Source organism: Podarcis muralis, chromosome 2 (genome assembly GCF_964188315.1).
Source record: "Podarcis muralis chromosome 2, rPodMur119.hap1.1, whole genome shotgun sequence".
Lineage (NCBI taxonomy): Eukaryota > Metazoa > Chordata > Lepidosauria > Squamata > Lacertidae > Podarcis > Podarcis muralis.
In genome coordinates this window covers 52,072,690-52,099,471 of record NC_135656.1, presented here as the reverse complement: position 1 = coordinate 52,099,471, position 26,782 = coordinate 52,072,690, and the positions used below count along the sequence as shown (strand labels likewise).

The 26,782-nt window shown below is 42.3% G+C and overlaps 1 protein-coding gene across 3 annotated transcripts; it reads right to left on the bottom strand.

Moving 5' to 3' along the window:
* Window positions 1-5,537: 5,537 nt before the first annotated feature.
* C2H5orf47 (chromosome 2 C5orf47 homolog) lies at window positions 5,538-19,252 on the bottom strand. Of its 3 annotated transcripts, XR_013391902.1 has the most exons (6): window positions 17,887-19,252; window positions 14,919-15,007; window positions 11,792-11,894; window positions 9,472-9,526; window positions 8,412-8,461; window positions 5,538-6,177 (listed from the first exon to the last, which is right to left on the bottom strand). XR_013391902.1 is itself a non-coding variant. In XM_028717833.2 (5 exons), exons 1-5 carry the CDS (start codon window positions 18,347-18,349, stop codon window positions 6,151-6,153), a joined length of 732 nt encoding a protein of 243 aa, XP_028573666.2. In that variant the 5' UTR covers window positions 18,350-19,214; the 3' UTR covers window positions 5,553-6,150. The 3 variants fall into 3 exon arrangements, 2 of the variants coding, with proteins under 2 accessions (XP_028573666.2, XP_028573667.2); XM_028717833.2 differs by lacking the exon at window positions 9,472-9,526 and having other exon boundaries at window positions 5,553-6,177; window positions 17,887-19,214; XM_028717834.2 differs by lacking the exon at window positions 9,472-9,526 and having other exon boundaries at window positions 5,788-6,177; window positions 17,929-19,199.
* Between the last annotated feature and the right edge of the window lie 7,530 nt (window positions 19,253-26,782).

The window sequence follows — 26,782 nt, the reverse complement described above, 5'->3', positions numbered from 1 at the left end:
TCTCTGTCCTCTCTAGAACTACTAATTATTGCATTCATGACTACAGTATTTTTTTCTGCTACACCACTATTCTAGGACTATGAGGATAGGGACACTTTGGCCTACAAGCTGGTGATTCCACATCCTTGTTCTACAAGACGGCTCAGTCTTGCTGTGGCTATAATGAGTTCCCATGCCAGAACTACTGCTTCAAAAAGGCATGTGATACTGGAAGGTAACTCTCCATAACAGGCTGGAGATGCATGTAGTCACCAAAGCCATAAGCTAGGTGGTTATATACTCACCACAGGCTTTGGCATGCACACAGTGTCTACCCACAGACCTATATTCACTGTATCAACTAGTACTAGTCAAACCATTGGTCCATCTTAATCAATATTGTCTACACCCAAGTGCCTGGGGGTTGAATACAGCTCTCAAGGTTTCCCTATCTGACCCTTGGGACTGCCACTGTCCCCTAGCCTCCCCAGGCCACACCCCTCACTGGCCACACTCCATGTCCTCCTCAAGGGCTTTTGTCAGTCTGGAATGTGCCTTTGCAACGAGACAATGCTTCTTTCTTGGCTGGAGAATGGAGAGATGGGGGGAAGCAGAAACCTCTGAGTTTTGCAGGGGTGGAATGCAGCCTATTGTATAAAAGTAAGAGTCATACCTATTGCTTTACTGACTTCTGGCTCTGGCCCCATTCACCTCAGGCATGTGGTCTCTGGAAGGTTCCACATGAGGGAATGTACAAAGAGAGAGCACAAGGAACTGAGCCAGAAATTTTTCAAAAGGCAAAATAAACCTAAGATTTTAAAACACCATTCACTGTTACCATTTTAAATAAATACATCTATACTTCCTATGTTGTTGCTTTCTGTATTAATCTCAAAGGCTGTTTTGCTCATTTGAGTACACTGAAGTATGACCCTTGGATTCTATTCGTTTGTACTTTAGTACTGTTTATACACCAGCCAACATTTTAAATCAAAATTTCACATAACTGACTTACTAACCTAGTTTCTACAATATATTTTTCTTTTCTAAGGAATTGTTGGTAATTATCCCTGCTGGAACATTGATTATTTATTTGTTTGTTCATTCCCCCTATCCAGCTGTATTCCCTAGGCAGTTCAGAGCATGTTAAAAACAATAAATCCCCATCATGAAAAACCAACCATACAAAACATTTAAAACAGTATGAAAACAGAAGCTGGAAGTTTTGCACCAGCATAAGCCCACATACAAGGACAATTCTAATTCAACATCCAAAGTTTTTTGGGAGGCTAGGGTACAGTTAAAAGCGTATTAAAAGTCCTGTGGGACTTAACCTAGCACCCAAGAGAATAACATAGGCACCAGGTGAGCCCCTCTGGGAAGGGCATTCTGTAGACAGGATATCACCAACAAAAAGGCCAAATTCCTAGTAACCACTCAAAATAGGTGGGGAAATTTGAAGCCTCCTATGCAAATATGGGACGCGGGTGGCGCTGTGGGTTAAACAACAGAGCCTAGGACTTGCCGATCAGAAGGTTGGCAGTTCGAATCCCCGCAACGGCGTGAGCTCCTGTTGCTCGGTCCCTGCTCCTGCCAACCTAGCAGTTTGAAAGCACGTCAAAGTGCAAGTAGATAAATAGGTACCGCTCCAACGGGAAGGTAAACGGTGTTTCTGTGCGCTGCTCTGGTTCGCCAGAAGCGGCTTAGTCATACTGGCCACATGACCCGGAAGCTGTACGCCGGCTCCCTCGGCCAATAAGGCGAGACGAGCCTCACAACCCCAGTCGGTCATGACTGGACCTAATGGTCAGGGGTCCCTTTTGTTGTTGTTTAGTCGTTTAGTCGTGTCCGACTCTTCGTGACCCCATGGACCAGAGCACGCCAGGCACCTCTGTCCTCCACTACTTCCCGCAGTTTGGTCAGACTCATGCTGGTAACCTCGAAAACACTATCCAACCATCTCGTCCTCTGTCGCCCCCTTCTCCTTGTGCCCTCCATCTTTCCCAGCATCAGTGTCTTCTCCAGGGAGTCTTCTCTTCTCATGAGGTGGCCAAAGTACTGGAGCCTCAGCTTCACGATCTGTCCTTCCAGTGAGCACTCAGGGCTGATTTCCTTAAGAATGGATGCGTTTGATCTTCTTGCAGTCCATGGGACTCTCAAGAGTCTTCTCCAGCACCATAATTCAAAAGCATCAATTCTTCGGCGATCAGCCTTCTTGATGGTCCAGCTCTCACTTCCATACATCACTACTGGGAAAACCATGGCTTTAACTATACGGACCTTTGTTGGCAAGGTGACGTCTCTACTTCTCAAGATGCTGTCTAGGCCTGTCATTGCGCTTCTCCCAAGAAGGAGGCGTCTTTTAATTTCGTGGCTGCTGTCACCATCTGCAGTGATCATGGAGCCCAAGAAAGTAAAATCTCTCACTGCCTCCATTTCTTCCCCTTCTATTTGCCAGGAGGTGATGGGACCAGTGGCCATGATCTTCGTTTTTTTGATGTTGAGCTTCAGACCATATTTTGCGCTCTCCTCTTTCACCCTCATTAAAAGTTTCTTTAATTCCTCCTCACTTTCTGCCATCAAGGTTGTGTCATCTGCATATCTGAGGTTGTTGATATTTCTTCCGGCAATCTTAATTCCAGCTTGGGATTCATCCAGCCCAGCCTTTCGCATGATGTATTCTGCATATAAATTAAATAAGCAGGGAGACAAAATACAGCCTTGTCGTACTCCTTTCCCAATTTTGAACCAATCAGTTGTTCCATATCCAGTTCTAACTGTAGCTTCTTGTCCCACATAGAGATTTCTCAGGAGACAGATGAGGTGATCAGGCACTCCCATTTCTTTAAGAACTTGCCATAGTTTGCTGTGGTCGACACAGTCAAAGGCTTTTGCATAGTCAATGAAGCAGAAGTAGATGTCTTTCTGGAACTCTCTAGCTTTCTCCATAATCCAGCGCATGTTTGCAATTTGGTCTCTGGTTCCTCTGCCTCTTCTAAATCCAGCTTGCACTTCTGGGAGTTCTCGATCCACATACTGCTTAAGCCTTCCTTGTAGAATTTTAAGCATAACCTTGCTAGCGTGTGAAATGAGTGCAATTGTGCGGTAGTTGGAGCATTCTTTGGCACTACCCTTCTTTGGGACTGGGATGTAGACTGATCTTCTCCAATCTTCTGGCCACTGCTGAGTTTTCCAAATTTGCTGGCATATTGAGTGTAACACCTTAACAGCATCATCTTTTAAAATTTTAAATAGTTCAGCTGGAATACCATCACTTCCACTGGCCTTGTTATTTGCAGTGCTTTCTAAGGCCCATTTGACTTCACTCTCCAGGATGTCTGGCTCAAGGTCAGCAACCACACTACCTGGGGTGTACGAGACATCCATATCTTTCTGGTATAATTCTTCTGTGTATTCTTGCCACCTCTTCTTGATGTCTTCTGCTTCTGTTAGGTCCTTACCACTTTTGTCCTTTATTATGGTAATCTTTGTACGAAATGTTCCTTTCATATCTCCAATTTTCTTGAACAGATCTCTGGTTCTTCCCATTCTGTTGTTTTCCTCTATTTGTTTGCATTGCTCGTTTAAGAAGGCCTTCTTGTCTCTCCTTGCTATTCTTTGGAAATCTGCATTCAATTTCCTGTATCTTTCACTATCTCCCTCGCATTTTGCTTGCCTTCTCTCCTCCGCTATTTGTAAGGCCTCGTTGGACAGCCACTTTGCTTTCTTGCATTTCCTTTTCATTGGGATGTTTTTCGTTGCTGCCTCCTGTACAATGTTGCGAGCCTCCATCCATAGTTCTTCAGGCACTCTGTCCACCAAATCTAAATCCTTAAACCTGTTCCTCACTTCCACTGTGTATTCATAAGGGATTTGACTTAGATTGTATCTTACCGGCCCAGTGGTTTTTCCTACTTTCTTCAGTTTAAGCTTGAATTTTGCTATAAGAAGCTGATGATCTGAGCCACAGTCAGCTCCAGGTCTTGTTTTTGCTGACTGTATAGAGCTTCTCCATCTTTGGCTGCAGAGAATATAATCAATCTGATTTCGATGCTGCCCATCTGGTGATGTCCATGTGTAGAGTCGTCTCTTGTGTTGTTGGAAAAGCGTGTTTGTGATGACCAGCTTGTTCTCTTGACAGAACTCTATTAGCCTTTGCCCTGCTTCGTTTTGATCTCCAAGGCCAAACTTGCCAGTTGTTCCTTTTATCTCTTGCCTCCCTACTTTAGCATTCCAATCCCCTATAATGAGAAGAACATCCTTCTTTGGTGTCACTTCTATAAGGTGTTGTAAGTCTTCATAGAATTGGTCAATTTCAGTTTCTTCAGCACCAGTAGTTGGTGCATAAACTTGGATTACTGTGATGTTAAAAGGTCTGCCTTGGATTCGTATCGAGACCATTCTATCATTTTTGAGATTGCATCCCAGTACAGCTTTCGCCACTCTTTTGTTGACTATGAGGGCCACTCCATTTCTTTTACGGGTTTCTTGCCCACAGTAGTAGATGTGATGGTCATCCGAACTGAATTCGCCCATTCCCGTCCATTTTAGTTCACTGATGCCCAGGATGTCAATATTTATTCTTGCCATCTCATTTTTGACCACCTCCAACTTACCCAGGTTCATGGTTCTTACATTCCAGGTTCCTATGCAATATTTTTCTTTACAGCATTGGACTTTCCTTTCGCTTCCAGGCATATCCGCAACTGAGCGTCCTTTCGGCTTTGGCCCAGCCGCTTCATCAGCTCTGGATCTACTTGTACTTGCCCTCCGCTCTTCCCCAGTAGCATGTTGGACGCCTTCCGACCTGAGGGGCTCATCTTCCAGCGTCATAACTTTTATATGCCTGTTGTCTTTGTCCATGGAGTTTTCTTGGCAAGGATACTGGAGTGGCTTGCCGGTTCCTCCTCCAGGTGGATCACGTTTGGTCGAAACTCTCCACTATGACCTGTTCATCTTGTGTGCCCTACTCGGCGTAGTTCATAGCTTCTCTGAGTTCTTCAAGCCCCTTCGCCACGGCAAGGCAGTGATCCATGAAGGGGTCATGGATCACTGCCTTGCCGTGGCGAAGGGGCTTGAAGAACTCAGAGAAGCTATGAACTACGCCAAGTAGGGCACACAAGATGAACAGGTCATAGTGGAGAGTTTCCTCCTTCCATTTCTTTTTTAAATTGTCACTTAAAATTTTAAAGATGGCACCCTGTCTCTCCCCATACCCTTGCAGAGGACAGACTATAAGGAGCTGAGAAATGTATCAAAGTCTGACAGGGGAGAATGAGAGGTCTTGGAGATAATTAATGAGTTGGCAATATAAATAAAAGAAGAGCCCTACTGGATCAGACCAAAATTTATTTTTTTATTTTTTTATTATTATTACTATTACTATTATTATTATTATGGCCTCAGAAACTGTATGACTCTTGAACTATGATCCTCTGCTATGAGTCTTGGGACTTCCAGGCAATTCCACATAGAAGGAAATGAGTTGGTATGTACCAGGAGAATGAAAGCTGGAAGGAAGTGAAACCTTCCTCTAACTCCCAGTAGACTTCATTAAGCTGAATAGTTCTTGGACTCCTGCTTGCGCTAATGAGACACTGACACTGCATCCCAACTTCTACACCATCAATCCATAATGTGTTGTTATTATGACCCTGTAGTATTACCCACAGTCCACTGTCCTTGAGGATGACTACCCTGTATATTTTTGAAATACATTATGAGATTCAGGTAAGATTCAGGTGCACCATTACAGTGTAATGGAAACAGGAATTAAACTCAGTTTTGAGATACAAACTCCCAGACCTGTACATTTACTTCATTGATCCATACTTTATTATGAGAAGCTGATTAGTACAGTAAATACACATAAAATCAATATAAAAAATATTGTATTGTATTGTAATCATACTGCATTGTATTCCTTTATGAGCACCTAAACCCAAGTGCAAAGCTGATTTGCTTAATCACATTTAAACAAAATCAAACTTACATTACAATTAACCTATTACATGAAAAACACATAAACTGTTCCACATAACATGTATAGTATTTGTATTCCAGTACCTCTGACGCTAAGAATCTGTTTCTCCTGTATAGTTAAAGGATTACTGGAAAACAGCTAAAATGCAAAACCTGAACTAAATCTTCATTTCCTTGTTGCTTTGTTTCCTACACCCATCCAAAAATGGCTTCATCCTAATGGAAAAGGGAGATTAAAAAAACCTTTGGTTATGAATCTCTTGTTTACAATAAACAGACTTATGGAATATGGTAGTTATCTTTGGAAGAAGTCTGCTTTGTAAAGCAGCTGCTTAATTGCTCAATGCCTAGACAACTTCAGGAGTTTCTGTACTGCCGTTTCTAGTTAAGTTTGCCTGACCAGATGAGATGGGCAAATAGACAGAAGGCTCCTTTGTTCTGTCAACCATCAGCTCTTAGGATGGTTCCTGATGAAATTACAATATAGAGCAAATTAAGGAAGAACTGCAGCATAGTCAAACCATAGTGCATGCATAGATGAAGTGTGGGAAATATCATATCCAATATTTCCTACATGTTAAGAGTTGGATTCTACCAGAAACTTTTTCCTTCCACAGAATTCTATGAGCAGGGACTATTCTCCTGGTTTGGATCAGACATTTATTTATTACGGCCGTAGGCCCATACAGGTAAAAACAACACATAAATAACAGCTTGTGCACATGGGAAAAGAAAAAAAGAAAAAAAACGGCCGCTAAAACACCACTATAACAATAAAATACTATAAGATGGAATGGCATACTACGCCTTAATTAGCTTGTAGTGCTCCTTGGCGTCGCTTTTGGGTAAGGACAGCGACCAGGAACCTAGCCACTTTCAGGGTCGTATGGGTATCCTTATCCTGCAAGATTTGGGCAAGGTGGAATTTTGGTGGGGTACCCTCTAGTTTCTGTATGATTGATCCCAACAAATTTGCCCGTGGCACATTGAACAAGGGGCAAGTGAACATAATGTGCTGGAGCGACTCCGGCGTCTCCTTATCACATTCGCACATGGCGGGGGCTTGGCCCTTTGAGAATCTATGTCTCAGGACATTGGAGGGAAAAACGTTAAACCTCGCTTTGGTGAAGGCCAGTCTATGGGCAACAGTCGAAAGGGAGGAGAGGTATGATGGAACGCAGTAAGTTAAAGTGATACCAATGTTCTGGGGCGAACAAACACCTCCCCCCAGTGTATAATTTCGCTGTAAGTCGATGTCATCCAGTCTTTGGCGGATCAGTCTTTGAGCAGTGATTTGGTCTAGTTTTAGGGAATCTGAGGGAGAGATTCCATAACAGGAGTTTGGCATGAATTCTACTAGTCCAAAGGCTAGAGAATTCATCTCGCCATAAGCATTGGACAAGGTAATGGTGGTGGGTGGTGGTGCATGGCCGTTCTTAGTTGGTGGAGCGATTTGTCTGGTTAATTCCGATAACGAACGAGACTCTGGCATGCTAACTAGTTATGCGACCCCCGAGCGGTCGGCGTCCAACTTCTTAGAGGGACAAGTGGCGTTCAGCCACCCGAGATTGAGCAATAACAGGTCTGTGATGCCCTTAGATGTCCGGGGCTGGTTTGGATCCCATATCAACCCAAAAATTTGGACTAGATTCAAATACCTCATTCCATTAGCAGACGCCAACACAAGGTTTTCCCCGTCTCCTCCCCACACCTGCTGTTGAGGGTTACAAGATTCCCCAGAAGAGCATTCCTCCAGGCAAGTACAAATCCTTGTTCTGAAAGAACAATCACCTTAGCAATATGTTGAATTCCACCCAATATTTCTTGGGGTGGTATTCAACTAGGATCAAACTTATTCATGCTCATTAGTTTACATGGGTCTACTCTGAGTAAAACATAGCTGAATACTGCCCTTAGACTTAATTCATATTTTTTTTAAACCATGTTGATACCACAGTTTACAAACATTTGAAAATATTTAGCTCCAAAACCTGCAAAGTCTCTGGGTGAAAAAAATATTTGTCTTGGCAGTAGACCAAAGAAATATAGTAAACAATGTAAATTCTGTATGGCTTTTGCCATTGCACAGTAAGATATATCCATGACTAAGATAGTTTACAAAACATAAATATGCCCTTCCTACCAATAAGAAAACTTCTCATGGGCCACCTCTAGACAATTCACCATCAAAATGCCTCTCATATATATACCTGAGATAAGTTGATGATATGCATGTCACTTGGAATGATAAATTAACTCTCACAGAATTTTACCACAGTTAACTGAAGCATTCCAAAAAGAGCATCAACATTTGCAGTGCTAAATATATGAAGTATACGGTCCATTGTCATCGCTGATTCTACAACTTTTGCTTACCTCTCTGTGAAAGTGTAGCCCTTATTAAATAATTTTCTATCACCATTATGTAATTGAAGCAGAGTTTTACTTACAGTGTCAATGCAGGAAGTCTCGTTTTGTACATTCCCATTTACATCTCTGCCTGTGGAAGAATTTCATGAGAACAAATATATCGCTTTCATTTGTATTGGAACTCTCATTACATTTCATCTGAAGCAATCTATGGTATTAAAATTGCAATAATCACCTTTAAAGAAAACAATTTACAGAAATAGCAAAATGTGGCATTAATAATCTTGCTTTTACTATATAAACAAAAGTGCAAAACAATAACTGCTTGGTGCAAAACAGAGCCTTCTTGATTCAGACATGTTGTTCTGCATTTGCAGTTCTACTGTGATTACTCCAATGTATTTTTACTACTTATCTGATAAAGAATTCACATCAATAGGAGACTTATCTCCTTAGTGCAATATTGTGCAAAATCTGCTAATTAGAAAGAAGGCATTCGAATCAAGTGCTTTCAGCTAAATAGAGTTTAATAAGTGAGCCACTATTAAAGCTCTGCAAAAATGAACTACAATTAGCACTGAGGGTAACATAATGGTGCGTTTCAAAAAGAAGCAAATTATAGCCAAAGATTATTGCCACTATGTAATTTCTAATGGATGATAACAACAATGGGCATCAGAAAACACAAGTAAGGGGGGAAAATACCAATGTCCCTTCCTTCCTCCTGGTGTACAATCAAAGCTCTCAACTAGGCCACGCTTACTATTGTCAAAGCCAGTGGAAGAGGGATGCATTTTTAAGTGATTCATATCTGTCAAGACAGAATGTTAGCTTTGGGCTTTCTTTTGTTTTTAAATAAAACACAAATGCTCTGGAAAACCCTATAACTCTTTTTTGTAATTTAGTGAGAAAGCAAGGCAGAAAAAGGCTGTAGGGAAACCTCCAGTATTATGAATCACAGCTGCAGCCAACGGAACCTCAGTCACAAAGACCACAAATTAGTTCCTCTGCTTGCATACAGGTATTGCAGTGGTTTGGGAATACAGGAACAGAGAGGGAACATATAAATAATACGACATTCAGAGAGTGAAATCCACCAAAAAGCCCCACTGGGCATAGTTTAATTTGATACACACTTACCTGGAGTAAATTCCACTGGGTGGTATTCAACTAAGTTTTACTTTGAATAGACCCACTGTAATTAATGAACATGATTTAGTTGGATCCATTCATTTCAACAGGCCTACTCTGAGTAAAATTGGTTGATTACTTAGAAGTGAACTCTGTGGAGTTCAGTGAGTGGTAAACACACATAGGAATTGGAAGTCCCACTCAAAACCATGGGATTTGCTTTCAGTCTAGGAGTGGGGCAGAAGTACCTATTACTTATATTCTAAACGACTTGTTGAATTTTGACTACTTACCTGAGCTCATCAGAGGAAATTAGATACTGGTTTAATACCCTAATTCTATAGTGAAGCAGCAATCCTATACACACTCATATGGAGAAAGCCCCACTGAACACAGAGTGACTCACAGTAAAATCTTATGTATTTTTACTTGGAAGTAAGTGTCAAAATCACTGTCATGGTACTGTCAATGTTTATGCTACTGTAATTGAAACCATGCTACTATAGCTGAAACCAGTCTACAATATTGGACTTTCCTAATAGATAATTAGAAATTCTAGCTAATTTAAGTTTGGCTATTTGGAGTTATATGGAATGTGAACAACAAAAGGAAATACAAAACACTGCTAACAGAAACTACCAATGGTTATTTCCAAATACCAATGCATATTCTATACTCACATAGTTTGCAGACCTCTATTGACATTAATGTAAGCTCAGCAGACAAACTGAGAATATGTCACTTTAAATTTAACACATAACACTTAATGGATTGGTAAATCTGTTTCCTAAAACTAATTAAACTGTGAAGCCAGAAATTCCAATTATGATTGTAAGCATAATATTGTGTTACTTTGAATTGTGCAGCAGCTACAAAGCTCTAATTGAAACTGCATCAATAGAATGTCAGTTTTAATTCATGCTTCATTTCCATCCATCCATTCATCATTCATTTGCATCCAGGCCTCAATTAGGCTGCAAATATTCTAATATTATATTAGTGTAAGTCATAGCCAGCATTCATTGGAAGCTCACTTATTTATGTAATACTCATATATTATAGGCAGTCATCTTCTAATTTTGCAGAAGAAACTCATTTTCATGATAGATTTTGTATCAAACGAGTATGGCAGCATCTTTGTGCATCTCTCTTTTAAAAAAATGTTTTATTTGATTTTACAAGTGAAAGGTTATAACAATGCCAAATACATAACCATATATAGAGATTTCTCTGAAACTCCAGACTTCCCACCCTCCCCTCCACGGGTCCTACTGTCAACATTTTCAACTGCATAATATTTCATCATCCATATTTTGTATCTCTCCATATTGTCCATAGTATTTGTTACATTACAAGTGTTGTTAAAATCCTGCTAATGTTTTCATCTGCTTACAGTGGTCTCCTAAATAAAATTTTCCCATTCCTTCTTGAAGTTTGTTCATTTCTCATTCATAGCATTGTAAAATGAAAGTATGGAAAGGAGAGGTAGATGGTGTCAGCTGTGATAGCTAGTTTAATCCTGGAAAAGTAGCAAGTATCTCTTTTGCTAGGGAAGTTTAACTGTAAATTCTGCCCTCAACACCATCCCAGAGGCTCCATAGAAAAGGAGTGAGATTGTTATTTAAAGCAATATAAAATGAATACAGAAGGTAAACCTCAGTCACCACATGTCAGAACACATGTAAAATACTACTTCTGGACAATTAGTCTGATAAATATCCAGAAGTGCTTTATAAATGTGGAATAGGTACTGAGAATGAGTGGTATCTATCTCTTATATTCAAATATAATTTATGGATGGTATTGGGGCACTACTGCCTATGCAAGCCTGAGGCAGTTAGGGCTTTCTCTGTCCAAACTGTGGGTTTGAGTTCTGCCTGCAAGATTAGAGGAAGCACGTGTGCAATCTGCTCCCAAAGTACTTCATTGTGAGCTCTTCTTAGAAAAAAGCCATTGTGTCCTGTATTAACTCACTGCAGCATCACAGCAGTTTTCATAGTCCTCATGAAACAATTCAAATTAGAACCCTATCCAACTAAATTTATCTCTGCTTCAAGTCTCATTCAAATCAGTGGAAACTCAATCATTCATGACCACCTTCTCCTTTTTATTTCAGGGGCATTAAGCCCAATTAACCTTAGTTAGATTAGGCCCACAGTTTTCAGATCCCAAGGAAACAAAGGAGTGGATGTTATTTAGCATGACAGAATGTAAAGTCCATCTTACCAGATGATACTGGTGAAATGTATGTCTGGATAGCACCAGAACTTTCCACTCTGGGCATAGTAATGGAGTCAAGAGTACCACAAGAAGCTTACTTCTTACCTACCTTCACTTGGAAGTTTGCTACAGGACAGCAATCTGCTTCTAAAGTGTCCATTTTCTTCTATCATTTTAGAAATTACTTTACACACTCCAAGCCAGACTGTGGACTAGAAATAGAGATATGTGAGGTATGTCAACAGAACCACATTGCCTTACCTATTGATAAGTGTTTTTAAAATGTGAGAAGAGATAACACAAGTGTCTGTTTATTTACATTGTTAAATGACTGGCCTTAAACATTATTGTCTTTCATTTTAAAAGGTCTAACCCTAAAAATGCATTATTTCACTTTTTGGTGTTACTTATGAGCTAGCACTCCCAAATCCGGTCCCCCCCCCCCCCAGTAGGTATAGTCAAAGCTAGATGCTGATCACTAAGAATTGTATCTTCTAGTGTGGTGTTGTTATAAGTCTAGTATATGAGTGATAAAAGACTCATCTTTGTCCCTCCATGAAGCAAACCTCTTTCCTAACAGTATTTTCCAGAGCTATTTAGAACCAGCTTTTACATCATGGATTAGCAATAACACAGACAGTATTGACATTTCAATATTGACTGTATCTGTGTTGTCTGCTAACCTTCCAGGTCAGTATTCTTGCTTGCATTTCACTCCCACTTCCTTTTTGTTTCAGTACCAATCTTTGCATATTTCCTATTTCTATTTGCTTCCTCTTTCAGAATTTCAACAGAAAGGTTTTTCCCCTTAGTAAATGTTGGGCATGTACATGTGATGCTGTTTGCCAAAAAAAAGGAGGAAAGGGAACCATGAAACAGAATTCTTGAATAGCAGGACTGTAAAAAGAGAGTGTAATATTGGGCTGTAAGTTTTGACTAGGGGGATGGGATTCAACTTCAGCTCCCTATTGAGGAAAGAAACTTGGGCTAGTCACTCTCTCACTAACCAAGCCTACCAGGTTGTAGCAAGGACAAAGAGAGAATCCCATTTACACCACCTTAAACTCTCTGGAGGCAGCAAATACACAGACCGAATGACATAGCATAGTTTGGCTTCTATTAAAATGTCACACAAAATTATCTGTGTCAAGTTGCAGAGCAGCAAAGGAATAAGAGAGAAAGGATCCATAATCAATGGTATGTGCCATACCAATGGGAAGCAGTCAACAAAAATATTGTATGTAGACTAATCATGCCAGAACTTGTATTTATTTAACAGTGGGGGTTTTTGGAATTTAATGAGATGGAAGATTTTGCATGAAAATAGTTTGTGCATACAGATCACAGAAGGTGGACTGTGCAGCACCTTCTCACATGAAGCAGCAGATTGTTTAACAAGCAGCCACAGGCATAGACAGATATATATATATAGTCTCACAGTCACACACATTATTTCACACATATGTGTATATTTTACAAAGAGCCCCTGGTGCTTCTAGGCACATGGGTATATGTTCCAAATGAAATGTGTTTGCCTCCTTCACAGTTTAACATGTGCATTGTGTGTACATGTTAAGAATAAAGCTCATAAATCAGCCCATAGTGGTAAAACACAACACTTCTTATAACCAATACAACTAAAGTAGAAACTGGCACTGACATCAAGCTGAAAATGTAATTCATGTACATTCAAAAACATGATGCTAACGCAGTTAAAATTACTACTCTGTGATACATTCAATTACACAATTTGAATCACATCAATGAAAGTGGCAGAAGCCTAATGATAATAAGAGAGACTATGAGTTAGCCTTACTTCTAATGTTGAATTATAAGGCAAATTCCTTGTCCTTCTTGCAAAATATTGAATAGATAAACCATGTAACAAGATGTTAAGATATTCCTTTGAAGGAAGTAGTTTTCCTCATTATTTTAAATCATGAATCAGTGACATTTGAATAAATTAAATCTGAGTTGATTACTTTACACATAATAAAACTATTAATCAGTTGTCAATTTAACAAACATGTCTGGTTTTATCCTCAGGCACTAGGTGAACTTTTCAGAGAGCACAGAATCGCATTTATGATACAGAATGAAATGTGGCTTTCTACTAATATAGACTCTAGTCTCTTTTCCAATCAATTTATCCTTATATATTGCTTCCCACCCTTTGGGAGGAAAGGTGGGATATAAATTTATAATTAATAAATTGGATGACCATTGTATTTTCCAAACTTTTAAAGCTGATCCTTCTTTTCTAAACATACTTGCCCTTCTAGAATCTTGCCCTCCTCAGCAAAACTGCACCAACTATCACCATATCAGATGATCATATGGAGATTATCATGCATAATGACAGGCATCCCACTGCTACATGTGAGAATCTGTGGGTCAGGGTGAATGGATATAAAACTGATTGTGTAATCAGCCGTTACAGCTGCTGTGAATAGTCACTGTGCTTATTTGGTATACAGTTAGACTCAACCAAAATGTCAGACTGTACATTTTGCATTTAATTGTCATTTAATCCAACTTTCACATTCCACCCCCCTTTAATCCAGAAGTGGGGAACATTTTTCAACCCAAGAGTCACATTCCCACAAGACCAACCTTCAAGGGGCCACATGGTAGTGGTGGAAAGGGAAAAACAAGTAAAACAGGAATATAAAATCATGAGTGTTTCTCCCCAACCCCACCCCTTCATTTCACCCCACAATCAAAGAAATATGCTACAATAGGACAAGAAAAACATGTGCTTAATTTGAGCCTGATCTTAGCCTCACCCACCCAACTGTTTTTAGTGCCTGGACGTAATTCTGCAACATGAGAAATGGGACATGAGTGCTGTTGAGCATGGGCAGAGTACTTTCCCTTCACTGCTAATTAATCACATCTGGGATGAGAGAAAGGCACTTCCAATTCACTAAAATAATTTCTAGGCAAGCTTAAACCCTGAAATCTTATCACTCTCTTCTTCATACCGGGCAGTATTTTAAATTCACCCACAACTGAGAACATAATCTGCTTTCTTAACATATTATCTTCTGAAGCAACACTCAGTGTATAGAATAAAACCTCATCCTCCATAGAGAACCACTCTCATATTACACCTTAGCAGGGTCCAATTGGGTAGGGGACAACCTCAAAGAATGCTGTAATGGCTAACCAGTTCTGGAACGGACTGAAAAGCATCTTCATTTTTTATTTCTAGTGCCATTGTGCTGATGTTCTACCTCTTTCTTTTGATGCCTGATCTCACTGTTATCAACTTCCCAGGAAGGAGGAAATTCAAATGCATCTCCTTGAGTTTCCTTGCAGCCACCTATTAAAAGAGTTGGATTTTATTTGCCGCTGTGTTTGTTTCAGCTACTAATGCCAAACTGCTAACATGTGGCTGTGAGACATCACAGATTTAAATCAGATCATGTAGCTCTAATTAAAATCTTATTTTCCCCCACCTTCCCTTGCAATCATGGTGCAAGTTTAGGAGCCAATCTCTCACAAACCACTTTGAAAGATCAATATTTCATATCACTTCAAAGCATGAATGTCAGCCTTGCAGAGGGTACAGCATAATGCTGCATTACGAAGCTCATCTTGTTCTTCAGATAGTAGCTGGAAACGAAGGCAAGATGGCAATCAGAATTAGGGGCAGGGGGAAGAATTCAATATGTTTCCTGCTGCTGCTGCTGTGAGAAAGGCTTTTTACTGCAGTGCAAATGAGGGGAGGGTTTCTAATGTCTTTAGATGTGCTGAAAAATATCATTAGAACTACCGTTAAGGTTCTTTTTCTTCAGGGGATAGAGGGGATCTTTGGATGGGTTTGTCCTTTTACCTGCAGGACTATGCAAACAGGGCCATGGTGCAAAGATCCCTCCACTGCCGCCGCCCCCCCCCCCCCCGCCCCTGTTTCCCAGAGTTGTCAACCTTATTACTTATTACTGTGCTGCTGGCAGCTTTGCGGGGTTGGAGGAGGCAGGCAGCGGCTGAAGGGTGGCTCCTCCAGCGGGGAAGAGGCGGACGCTCCGGGCGCTGCGATGCTTCAATGAGGCAGGCAAGGGCGGCGAGCTGATGCCGGGAGGCGCTGCGTCCAGCCTCCACTTCTTCCCTGGCACCCCGCACCACTTGCCTCTATGGGCAAGATGCCCCTGTATGCAAATAAAGTTGCTGCAATCCTATATCCACTTACCTGGGAGCACGCCCCAATGAACTTAATGGAAAACTATTTCTGAGGGGACATATATATCAAACAATTAACTTTTTATAAGTAATAATAATAATAATAATAATAATAATATCTTTATTGTCATTGCCCCCTCTCGGGGACAACGAAATTACTTGAAGTGAATGATTTTCCAGCATTTATAGACACTGTATTATGTTCTGAAAAATAATTAATTTAAATCACGATATACTCCTTAATAGTGAAATGATTGACTAAGACTACTAGCCTAGTACATCACGTATTCCCCAAATCTGTTCTGGAGGGTTGGGGAAAACCCTCAGAACAAAGCATGGGCAAAGAGATGGGAGACTGTTCCAGGTTCCAGCAGGTGCAGGTTCTCCTGCTAGTGTTACGGTGACAAGAGGAACATATTAAATGCACCAAATGGAGACAAAAGTCCTGTTGAAAAAAATTGTGTAAACAAGAAAAATTGTACTAGCTTCTGGCCCTTGTGTTTGCTTGTTTGTTTGTTTGTTTGTCTGTTTATTTATTTATAAAAACTTTCCCTTCTTACATCTTAAGGTCCAAAGGCAGGCTATAATAATTTAATATAGTTATAAAAACAGATAAAACCATTAAAATGACATTTATGTAAAGCCATTCCAAATGGAAATCTATAAAATCAGCCAGAGCCAGATCCACGCGCCACACAAAAAAAAAAAACCTGTCAAAGGCCAGAGTAGGGGATGGATCTTCAGCATACAGAGAACGCTTCATAGCTGTAAAATGAAGATGTTGGAGAAAAACCTCTGCAGTGAGTTCCACAAGTTAGGGACTGTCACAGAGAAAGCTCGTTACCCACAGGCTAGTAAAACTACCAAAGGAGCCCCCTCTGCAGATCTTAACAACCCAGGTTGGCAGGAATGGGGCGTTCTTTTGGATATTTGGGGCCAAAGTCATTTAGACACTGATGTGTTTAAATGCGTCTTGAATCGGGCCTGGCAACAAACTGGCAACCAGTCTTGCATTGACACATGAAGAAACTTTTTTAAAAAAGAAAAAATCCTGAGGGCCAAGAGGTTGCTGTCTATTTATTTTAACGGGGCAAGGCTTGGTATTGCAAGCTGTTAGATGAAAAGGCAGGCCGAGCTTCTTAGTCAGCAGAACTATTTCCCACTCCTCAAGGGAGCACAATCCTATGCAAGGGGAAATCCCACATTCAAAATGGACAAGAAATGATTCCGCCCACCAGTTCCTTCATCCGGATTATTACGAGACCCTCACCACCAAAGGCAGAACCACCATGAGAGGGGATATGCAAGTATTGTAAACAGGGCCAGATTTAGGTTTGATGAGGCCCTAAGCTACTGAAGGTAATGGGGTCCTTTATATGTCCAGCTGTCCTTTGTCAACTACAAATTGTCGCTGTTTTTTGTGTTGAATATATGCTATATGGTAATTTATGCACCTAATAGGTATCTAGGGACGCGGGTGGCACTGTGGGTTAAACCACAGAGCCTAGGACTTGCCGATCAGAAGGTCGGCGGTTCGAATCCCTGTGACGGGGTGAGCTCCCGTTGCTCGGTCCCAGCTCCTGCCAACCTAGCAGTTCGAAAGCACGTCAAAGTGCAAGTAGATAAATAGGTACCGCTCCGGAGGGAAGGTAAACGGCGTTTCCGTGCGCTGCTCTGGTTCGCCAGAAGCGGCTTAGTCATGCTGGCCACATGACCCGGAAGCTGTACGCCGGCTCCCTCGCCAATAAAGCGAGATGAGCGCCGCAACCGCAGAGTCGGTCACGACTGGACCTAATGGTCAGGGGTCCCTTTACCTTTACTAGGTATCTAAAGCCATTTGCCCATAACAAAATATGTATTTTATCAAAGCAATTGTTGAACTGAAATATAATTAAGACGTATATTAATAGTGAAATTAGGGGGAGGGGCAAGAGAGTGGGGCTGTAAACTATAGCTTGTTTAGCTTATACGTAAATCCGGCACTGATTGCCAATCCTCGCCATTAACACCACGAGACGATACCGGCGAGGACACGCGGCCTCCTGCCCTGCGCTCTGCTCGTACCCGCTTCTTCCTGGCCGTCGGAGCCTGTGGAGTTGACAGCCGCCGCCTTGCTGCTCCGCCCTTCGCGTGGCGACGCCGGTGGCTTGACCCCAAGCAGCCTCTCGGCTCTGGGCCTCTTCGCCTCGCCTCCTTCCTCCCAGCCTGTCCCGACCCCCTTCGTTCTCGCCTCGCCAGGGGCTTTCAGCCCCAAGCAGGGGCTCCCTCGTTCCCCGGAGGGAGGACCGGCTGCACCCCGAGAGCCTCTTCTGCCCGAGAGCGCGGCAGCGGGAGACGCGCCCGAGAGGCTGGAGGCCTCCGGGTCCCTCAGGTGGCCGCCGCCGCCGCCATAACGAATCACGTTGCCGCAGCGGTGGCTGCCGAAACTGTTCACATAAACCACCCGCCGCGACCTGCCCCTTCCTAGGCCAGAGCTGGCCTTCATCCCGAGGGAAGCGGAGCCTCGGATAAGGGGCTTTCTCCTGTCAGGAATACAAAGGGGGAGGAGTTGTGGGGTGAGCCAATGAGGAGCAGCGGGGCGCCGGCACTGTCCCCTCAGAGAATCCTGGGCCCTTTGGTTTGTGCAGGGTTGTTGGGAAGAGTAACTATGTGAAGGGAAAACTACATTGCCCAGAATTCTTTGAGGGTGGGGGAATGTGTCTGGAATGGAGGGGGGGTGTTTCCTGAAAACTGCACAGCCTTAAGCGTTGGGGTCGAGGAGCACAAAATGAGAACACACATATTCATATTAAAGACAGCTTTTCCCAAGCTGGCCTCCAAAGATTTTTGGACTACAACTCCCATCATGCCTTGCCACTGGGCCGGCTAGCTGGCAGGGATGGTTGGCTGTTGGGAGCCCATTGTCATCTGGCTGTGCTAAGAATATTCCTGGGTGACTCATACTGCAGCAGCAGCAGTGAGTAAGCAACTTGTTTCCATGGAGGGGATTGAACGTCAAAATATTCCAGCTTCTTGCAGTGAAGAAAGCGTGTATTTATATTTAGCTCATCATCATCTGACAGCCAGGGTGTCAAGAAGAAGCTATCTGAGCGAGCAACATGGAGGCTCTGCACCAAGTCCATTAGAGTAGAAGCATCCAGACTGCAGTAAATGTGTTTCTCTTTTGCTTTTCTTACCAGTCCCATATGGTAAGCACAATTTGCAAACGACAGCATAAGAATCACCTTAGCACCTCTGTAGGTGCTCAGGGGGCTAAGATTTATTACAGGAAAGAGGAGACAGGTTGGCACTGGGAATCAGGGCTGCCTTCGGGTATCTTCTAAAATTCAGATTTCTTTGACATCTGGAAATGAAAATGACAAAAGTTTATTTCCTTGACATCTGATGGGAGGGCGTTCAACAGGGCAGGCTCCACCACCGAGAAGGTAGGTCCTCTGCCTGGTTCCCTGTAACCTCACATTTCACAGTGAGGGAACCACCAGAAGGCCCTCGGAGCTGGGCCTCAGTAATGGACCTGTAATGGCTGCTGCAGAAGCAGGAGGGGCCTGACACAAATAGGATCTCATTCTCCAGAGATTACATAATTCACCAAACCCACATGTCAGACAGGGGCTTCACATACACTGCTTCAAACAAACTTTCTATATAGAACATCCCACTATTTAAAAAAAAACCCACATCTTCCTTGCAGAAGCATAACTGCAGTCTTCTCATTCACGCCCACTCTACCAACTAACAGGGTTGCACTGCCATGTTAGTTTCCCTACTCTAATGAAGCTGCTGCCTGTGAGCTTTAGAATCAGCCAGGGTACTGAGACCATATGATTTGTGAAGGGCCCAGAACTGCAGAGGGTTATATGCAGCTCTCTATAACTGTCTAGTTTGCCCTTCAAGCACATGATGATTGAGGATTACCAGGAATGGAATGATCATTGCACTGAGCCACAGAGGAATCACAACATGACTATTAAATTGCCACAAAAGACTGGTGGGAGGAGGCCGGTTAATAATCACACGGAAAACATTCTTGCTTGAGCACATTGCAGTTTGCTGTCTTCTACAAATTGTGTGCTTGTAATGCACAAGTCATCAGACATCTCCTTAATACTCACTATGCAAGAAATAAAATGAAATACTATGCAGTATTTCATCTGGATTTTGTGTCAGTCTTGCACTGGCTACAGAAAGGTACTCCGAGAAAGACAGTAAAAAAGGAGCAAGGTGGGGAAATGTGCCAGCAGTTGGGTAAAAGGTAGCGTTTTACAGCAGTGAATTCAGCTAAGCAATTTTGACTATTTGTAAAGCCATATTTATTGCTTTTCACATGGAGCATTTCACGAGGTGATAATGGGCTCTATCACAACATTTCCTGGAACTAGGGGTATGTCTTATTTATTTAACTGTTTTTAAAATTACAGCATCTGCATATATTTGTGTGAGGTTTTCTTCAGGTTAAAGACCTCCTTTAAATACAGTGGAGTTTTCACTATAACAAATGCAACTCCATTAAAGGATGCAAACTGTTGTTCAGAGACAAACCATAAGATGGCAGGCTTAGCTATCAAAACACATATACACAAAGATAGAGGAGAGAGAGAGAGAGAGAGAGAGAGAGAGAGAGAGAGAGAGAGAGAGAGAGAGAGAGTCTGGTGAGACAGTGGGGATTATTGTAACAAGCCCATCCCTTAGGTATTCCAGAACAGTAGTGTATTTTTATGTTGCAGGTAAAATGTCATGCTGGCATAAGCACAACTTGCAGACACAAAGCAAAATGGTTTGCCATGAGTGATAGATAATTTGCTTCCCCACAGAGCAAGGAAGGCCTATCACAATCTCAAGATACTTATTCAACAAAAATGAGAGCCCATAAAAAGAAAATAATGACCAATGAATGAATGAGAATAAAATTACTTCTCAGTATTTTTAAGTATGTTCAAAACAGCCATTCCAAGGAAAATGTATGTGATACAAAACAGGTAGGACGTGCAAACTGGCCTGCACATTAACAAAATGAAAATTCAGCTCAAGTGAGAGAAGAAACCAGTTGCCCATATTTTCTCTTATGCAATACAAACTTAGCACTCCGGTGAGAAGACGCCAGTGAGTCTGATTACAGGATGTTATTTTATTAACTATTATACTGAATGAATGGAAAAGGTACCACAATCCTAGAAACTATAGTCCTGGTTGACTTCTGCATTCCAAGTGCTCTTGCCTCCAGTAACTGGCCACTGAATCAAATTTCACATTAGTCACACCCTTTTAGCCCCCTCAGAGGAAAATAAAGTTACCTAATATTTTACATTTTACAAGACTGATACTGCTTGGCCACTACAGTGCTTAATGCCAAGCATACGGTATGCACTAAGAACTGTGCTGACAACAGCATCCTGGAGGGTTCAGAGTGTACGTTAGGTAGGCAAAATGTGTGGGACAAGAAACAAATCAGCTGGAAAATGAGCATTGGCCTGGGTGTGGGGTCAAGTCAGCAGTAGACTTTGTAAAGCCTTTCTTAAAGAGCTTGGAAATGATTTACAGAGAGATTGTGCCTTGACAATTAATGGCAGAAAGAAGGTTTCTGTCAAGCTGCACCCTACAACTGGAACCAATAGAATGAGAAAAGGGGGTGGTATCAGATGAGTTAGTGTAGAATGTGAAAAGCACTGCAAATGTTAGCATCTGCTTGCAGAACAAAGAAATGCTTTAAAACGGGTGGCCAACTCCCAAGAGACTGCGATCTACTCACCGAGTTAAAAACTAGCAGTGATCTACCCCCTTTTTGGGGGTTCAGGTCAAAGTTGTTGTTGAGTTTTTTCCGGTAAAATGTTGAGCTTTTTTTAGGGGAGCCACAGTTGTTCAGCTTCTTTGGGAGGAGCCAATGATCTACCAGTGATCTACCTGGATCTACCTGTTGGACATGCCTGCTTTAAAACAAGGATGGGGAACCTGCGTGACACTTCAGATATTTCCATCAGTCCCATCCCCTCCCTCAGCCAGCACAGCCAATGATCAGGGATGATGGGCCAATTTCCCCATCCCTGCTTTAGAATAAAGACTAAAGCTTAAGGTTGATGCAGACTGTGGCAAGAAGCCAGTGCAGGTTTTCAAGGAGACGAGTGATGCATTCATAGCAATGGGAGGGAACAATGAAATGTGTGTTTTAGTTTATGTGCTGTGCCCAAAGCAACTCACAGCAAACACCAGCTTGCTACCAAAAGATGCAAGTACTGTTATTTAGGTACCAAACAGTATGGAAATACTATCACTTGCAAATTTACTGATTAATTTGCAAGCCCTCAAGTGATGCTATTGTCCTGTGAGATTCTCCTAAGAATCCAACAGCCTTGGAACACTTGCCTTGTCTGCTTTGATAGAATTCTGGCAACATCCAGTATTTAATAAGCATGCAGGAGCCAAGTTGTGATTTCAGCCTGCATAACCTCCATGGAACTTTTATATTCCCTTAGTGAAGGTTATTGGGTTGTTGTTTTTAAGCATGGCTCAAACCCAGTTACAAGCGAAGCTCTCAAGTTTATGATATTTGTGACGCGTAGGAAGGAAAATCTGCTGTTGAGTCATAGCAGAATTACTTCAGTCAGCTATAATACAAAGACAGAACAGATTATCCACCTTCAGAGCTAGTATCTGGAGACACCTTGATGGCAACTGAGGCTACCCTTTGCAGTGACAAAACTCTTGCACATCTTTGAGAGGTGCCGATCAAGAATAAAGTGCCACAACAGGAGTGCCTACTTCTCCAGGAAACTTTCAGAGCCCCTGTTGCTCTCAATGTAGCCCCCACCTTGTTCAACAAGCTTCCCAAAATGTAGGGTATATGGGAGTAGCCTTTAATGTGGTGTGAGATGCTGGAACCAGAGCAGGAAATCAAGATTGCACTCGTGCACACATGAACACGTGAGCGGGATTTCTTAAAGGCTCCTTGGATCCAGACTCCAGGGGACTTTTGGAGAAGGTGATTCTCCAGCTTGTGAAAGACTAACTTCCCATTTAAGGGCCATCTGGATATGCCCCAGGCATGGCAGCAAGGTATATTTTATTTCCTGCAAAGGTTATGTGTGTCACTCTCAAAGAGAATATATATCCTTGCAAAGCAAGATTCACAATGAGTCCAGAAGGGACATAATGCTTACATCTGCAACTGGAATTTATCTAGCACATGCTGTTCCAGAAGCATTTGTAATTAGGGCTTAGGACTAAGGGCCAGTTCACAAGTACTTGATTAAAAAAGGATGAGTGTGAACTTATCAGAATGTGCATGCAAGGTTCTGGGCAACTGTTTCTGTGATCACAGATTTTGGAGGAAATGCAACCACAATTATCAGCATGTACAGCCGAGTTCACACTGACCTTTTGTGGTCTTGCACCGACAATGTAGTCATGCGGAAGAATTTGATGTGTAAACTTGCCCTCTATAGAATTGTTTCTCTTCCCTGGTTATGCCCCTATGTCTGCTGCTTGCTTGCTTGCTTATAGCTCTCGTATATAATATGGACCTGATCATCAGGACACAAATCGCTTGTGAAACTTCATTCTACAACAGTCCTGTGAGCAGATGACCCACCGGGACCCACAAGTACTGTTATGTAAATGACATGGATGATGGGAGAGCCCTGCCCTTTACCTGCTTTTTGCTTTTTGAAACTGCAGACCTTTCCCCCAAGAGGTGGTAGATTTCAAAAGAGCATGGGAATGTCCAGAACTAAAATGCATTGGTTATTAAGAAGCTCCTCACCCTCCTTCTATGGCCACTAAATCTTTCTAAAAGCTTACTATGCAGACATTGCCTATGAATAGCAGAGAGCCCTGCAGGGCACAGCCCATTCATCACCTGGGAGCTCCAGTTAAAAAGGATTGAGCAAAAGTGATGAAGTGATGAGAAAAGCACCGCAACTCAGACAATCATCTGCTAGATGTACAAGAGTCACCTGGTGTAAGGCAGCTGCACGTACCTCTGGAAAAAGCAGTAACAGAATTATTCAGAAGGCCCAGCAGAGGGAGTGCAACACTGTTAATTTCATGCGCAGAGAGATGGTGGGTGGTTTCCTTTGAGTACTAAAAGCCAGAGAACACAACACACTTATGTGATAGGCAAAAAACGGCCACTTCCACAACCTGCTTAACATGAAATAAATGTTAACACTACCTTGGTTACCCACAGATGATAATTCTATCGCATTGCAGTGGTATAAGATGAAAGGTATTTACAACTAAGCCACTTGAATGTGATATATATATATATATATATATATCTCCTGCAAAAGGCAGCTGCATACAGAGCTTCATTGCAGACGTTTTTCATACTGACGGACTGAATTGGCTTATTTTACTGAGAAGAAGAGATGTCAATGTTTTCTGCTCTGCTCTCCCTTCTGAGGCCATTATTTGTCTCCCAATTTCCTGTAGGCAGGCAATGGGCCTTTTGGACTGTTGTCTGAGCTGGCTTTCATGACACTGAATAAAGAACAGCTGAGGAATCGCCTCATAGGCATTTGCTGGGCAGCCAATTTTCTATCAACCAATCCGTTTTGAAGCAATGGGGAGATCTATTCTGCTTCCATTCCCAAAAAGAGAGCAGGCACACACAATCAGGAATAAAATGGACATTTTGTCACCTAAAAATCACAAGAGGATGATTTTCTTGCGTTCTAACAGTTTGTAAGGGGTGGAAAATTTTCAGCATGGGATGTGCTACGCAGAGAAATGTGCAGTGTTCTAACCCATTATGCTGCACATGCCTCCTCGCTATCTAAACTAGCTTTAGGAAGGCAGTCTAAACAAATTCAGTTTTCAGCTTCCATTCCAAAGCTGACGAAAAGGACAAGCTTTAACCTGCAGGAAAAACAGCTCCTGCTGAAAGCATTTGCACATATTCAACCCAGTCCTGATACTTCACAGGGTAACAGGAGCCATCTGATGCACTCTCTTTCTGACATACTTTCCTTTCCCCCTGAAATATACTCAGAGTTGAGTGTGGATTTAATGCTCTTTATTCAGCTCATAGTAGTGAGGAAGGAAAGTTCCCCCAAAATATCTGCTTTATATACATTATTTACACAATGGGTGCACGTGATTGGGTAATTCTGGGATTCTCCTGTAGGCCAATCAGGTTGCGGATTCACTTCCACCTGGAGCTGGATTGGGTGGCTCCTGTGGACCAATCATACTGCTGCTTTGTTCTAGGACCAATCAGACTGCTGCATTCTGGACCCTATTGTTCTAGGACCAATCAGACTGCTGCATTCTGAATCCTATTGTTCTAGGACCAATCAGACTGCTGCGTTTTGGATCCAATTCAACTCAGTACATAACACCCCCAAAGTTACCTTAGGAGGGGATACAGAATTAATTGGCTGGCTGGGGCAGAGCGGCTGGGCTAGGTTCCTGGCTGGCGAGTTTCAGTTGCTTACCAAGAGGGAAAGGGGCAGGGATGTTAGAGCAGTCCAAACACACCAACAGGGGCTCCACCCTACCTGGTAATCAGCTTTGGAGACCAAATAAAAGCAAATGCAGTATTAGTACAAAAATAAAAGTAGGAACCACCATTCTTATTATCGTTAATTATATTCCCCGAGTTTGCGAACAGTCTCTCCTCAAAGTGTTGACCATATCCAGATTTGCTTAGCTTCAGCAAAGTGGCTGCATCCTGTGCCTTCGGATCGTACTCTGGAGCCATGCCACACTTGACCACTTCCAGCATCCTTGTTTCCAGGCATCACCAAGGAGCCACCAGGCTACTTAATAGTACACATAGAAATACAGTGGTACCTCGGGTTAAGTACTTAATTCGTTCCAGAGGCCCGTTCTTAACCTGAAGCACCACTTTAGCTAATGGGGCCTCCTGCTGCCGCCACGCCGCCGGAGCACAATTTCTGTTCTCATCCTAAAGCAAAGTTCTTAATCCGAGGTACTATTTCTGGGTTAGTGGAGTCTGTAACCTGAAGCGTATGTAACCTGAAGTGTATGTAACCTGAGGTACCACTGTAGTACAAAAAAAGAGGACTCATCAGATGACTTCAGAAAGCAAGTAGATTCATACCTCACATTTAACTTGGGAGACAGTTCCCATCTCTCAACCAGGGCATGTAGCTCTAAACTCCCCTGATGCAGACGAAAAGTGGCCCACTTCCCTCATCCTGTCATCCGGCCCTCTCCCTCACTAGCCGTGCAGTACATCCAGAACCCTGCTCCCCACAACCAGGAGGAGTGAGCCAGGCTCATAGCGTTGCCTGCTACATCAGGGGGACTGTGGCCAAGATGAGAGATGGCAACTGTATCTTCTGAATTAAATCTGGGATGTGGACAAGGTGTATATTTATAACAGGTTGTGAGGCGAGAACCCCGTTGGGAGATGGCTAGTATGTTGCAAATCAGCAATTCCATGTGTTTCAGTAAATGGCCGAGCAATTTCTGTTGCCAATAAAATTGCAAAACCCTCAATAACCTACTAAAAGGGTGTGGCCCTTTCCAGGACTGGGCCTCATCCTCATTGTGAAGGGACAGGGTTGGAGACAGCTCAGAAGAGATATATTCACTATACACTAGAAGTAGGTATGCAGAAAATAGATGCCTTTAAAATAGCAAATGACGGCTTCCTGCTGTGACAGGATAAAGGCCGTTTCACCATTATGTTTCAAATGTGTACACCTACGATTCTTTTAAATGTATGGTGAAATAGGTAAAGTGTGGATTTGACACACCCACCCACACTAACATGTTTATTATACTTAATTCAGCTATTTGGAGAAACATTTTTTATTGCAGAAAACGAAAGGCTGGTGTCAACCAGTTTACATTATTTCAACTTCAGAATCCAAAATGCTGTGTCTCAGTAATATCTTCCAAAACTTCAGGAAATGGAGGTTGCAAAAATGAAAGACCTTGCTAGATACAGCAACTC

Excerpts from the sequence above, each read along its gene's own strand:
- C2H5orf47 (XM_028717833.2), bottom strand. The coding sequence starts at position 18,349 with ATGAAGGCCAGCTCTGGCCTAGGAAGGGGCAGGTCGCGGCGGGTGGTT. Across the intron at positions 11,895-14,918 it reads TCAGGCATCAAAAGAAAGAG|TCCACAGTCTGGCTTGGAGT; the intron begins GTAGAACATCAG and ends CTCTATTTCTAG. Across the intron at positions 6,178-8,411 it reads AGACTTCCTGCATTGACACT|GATGAAGCCATTTTTGGATG; the intron begins GTAAGTAAAACT and ends CTTTTCCATTAG.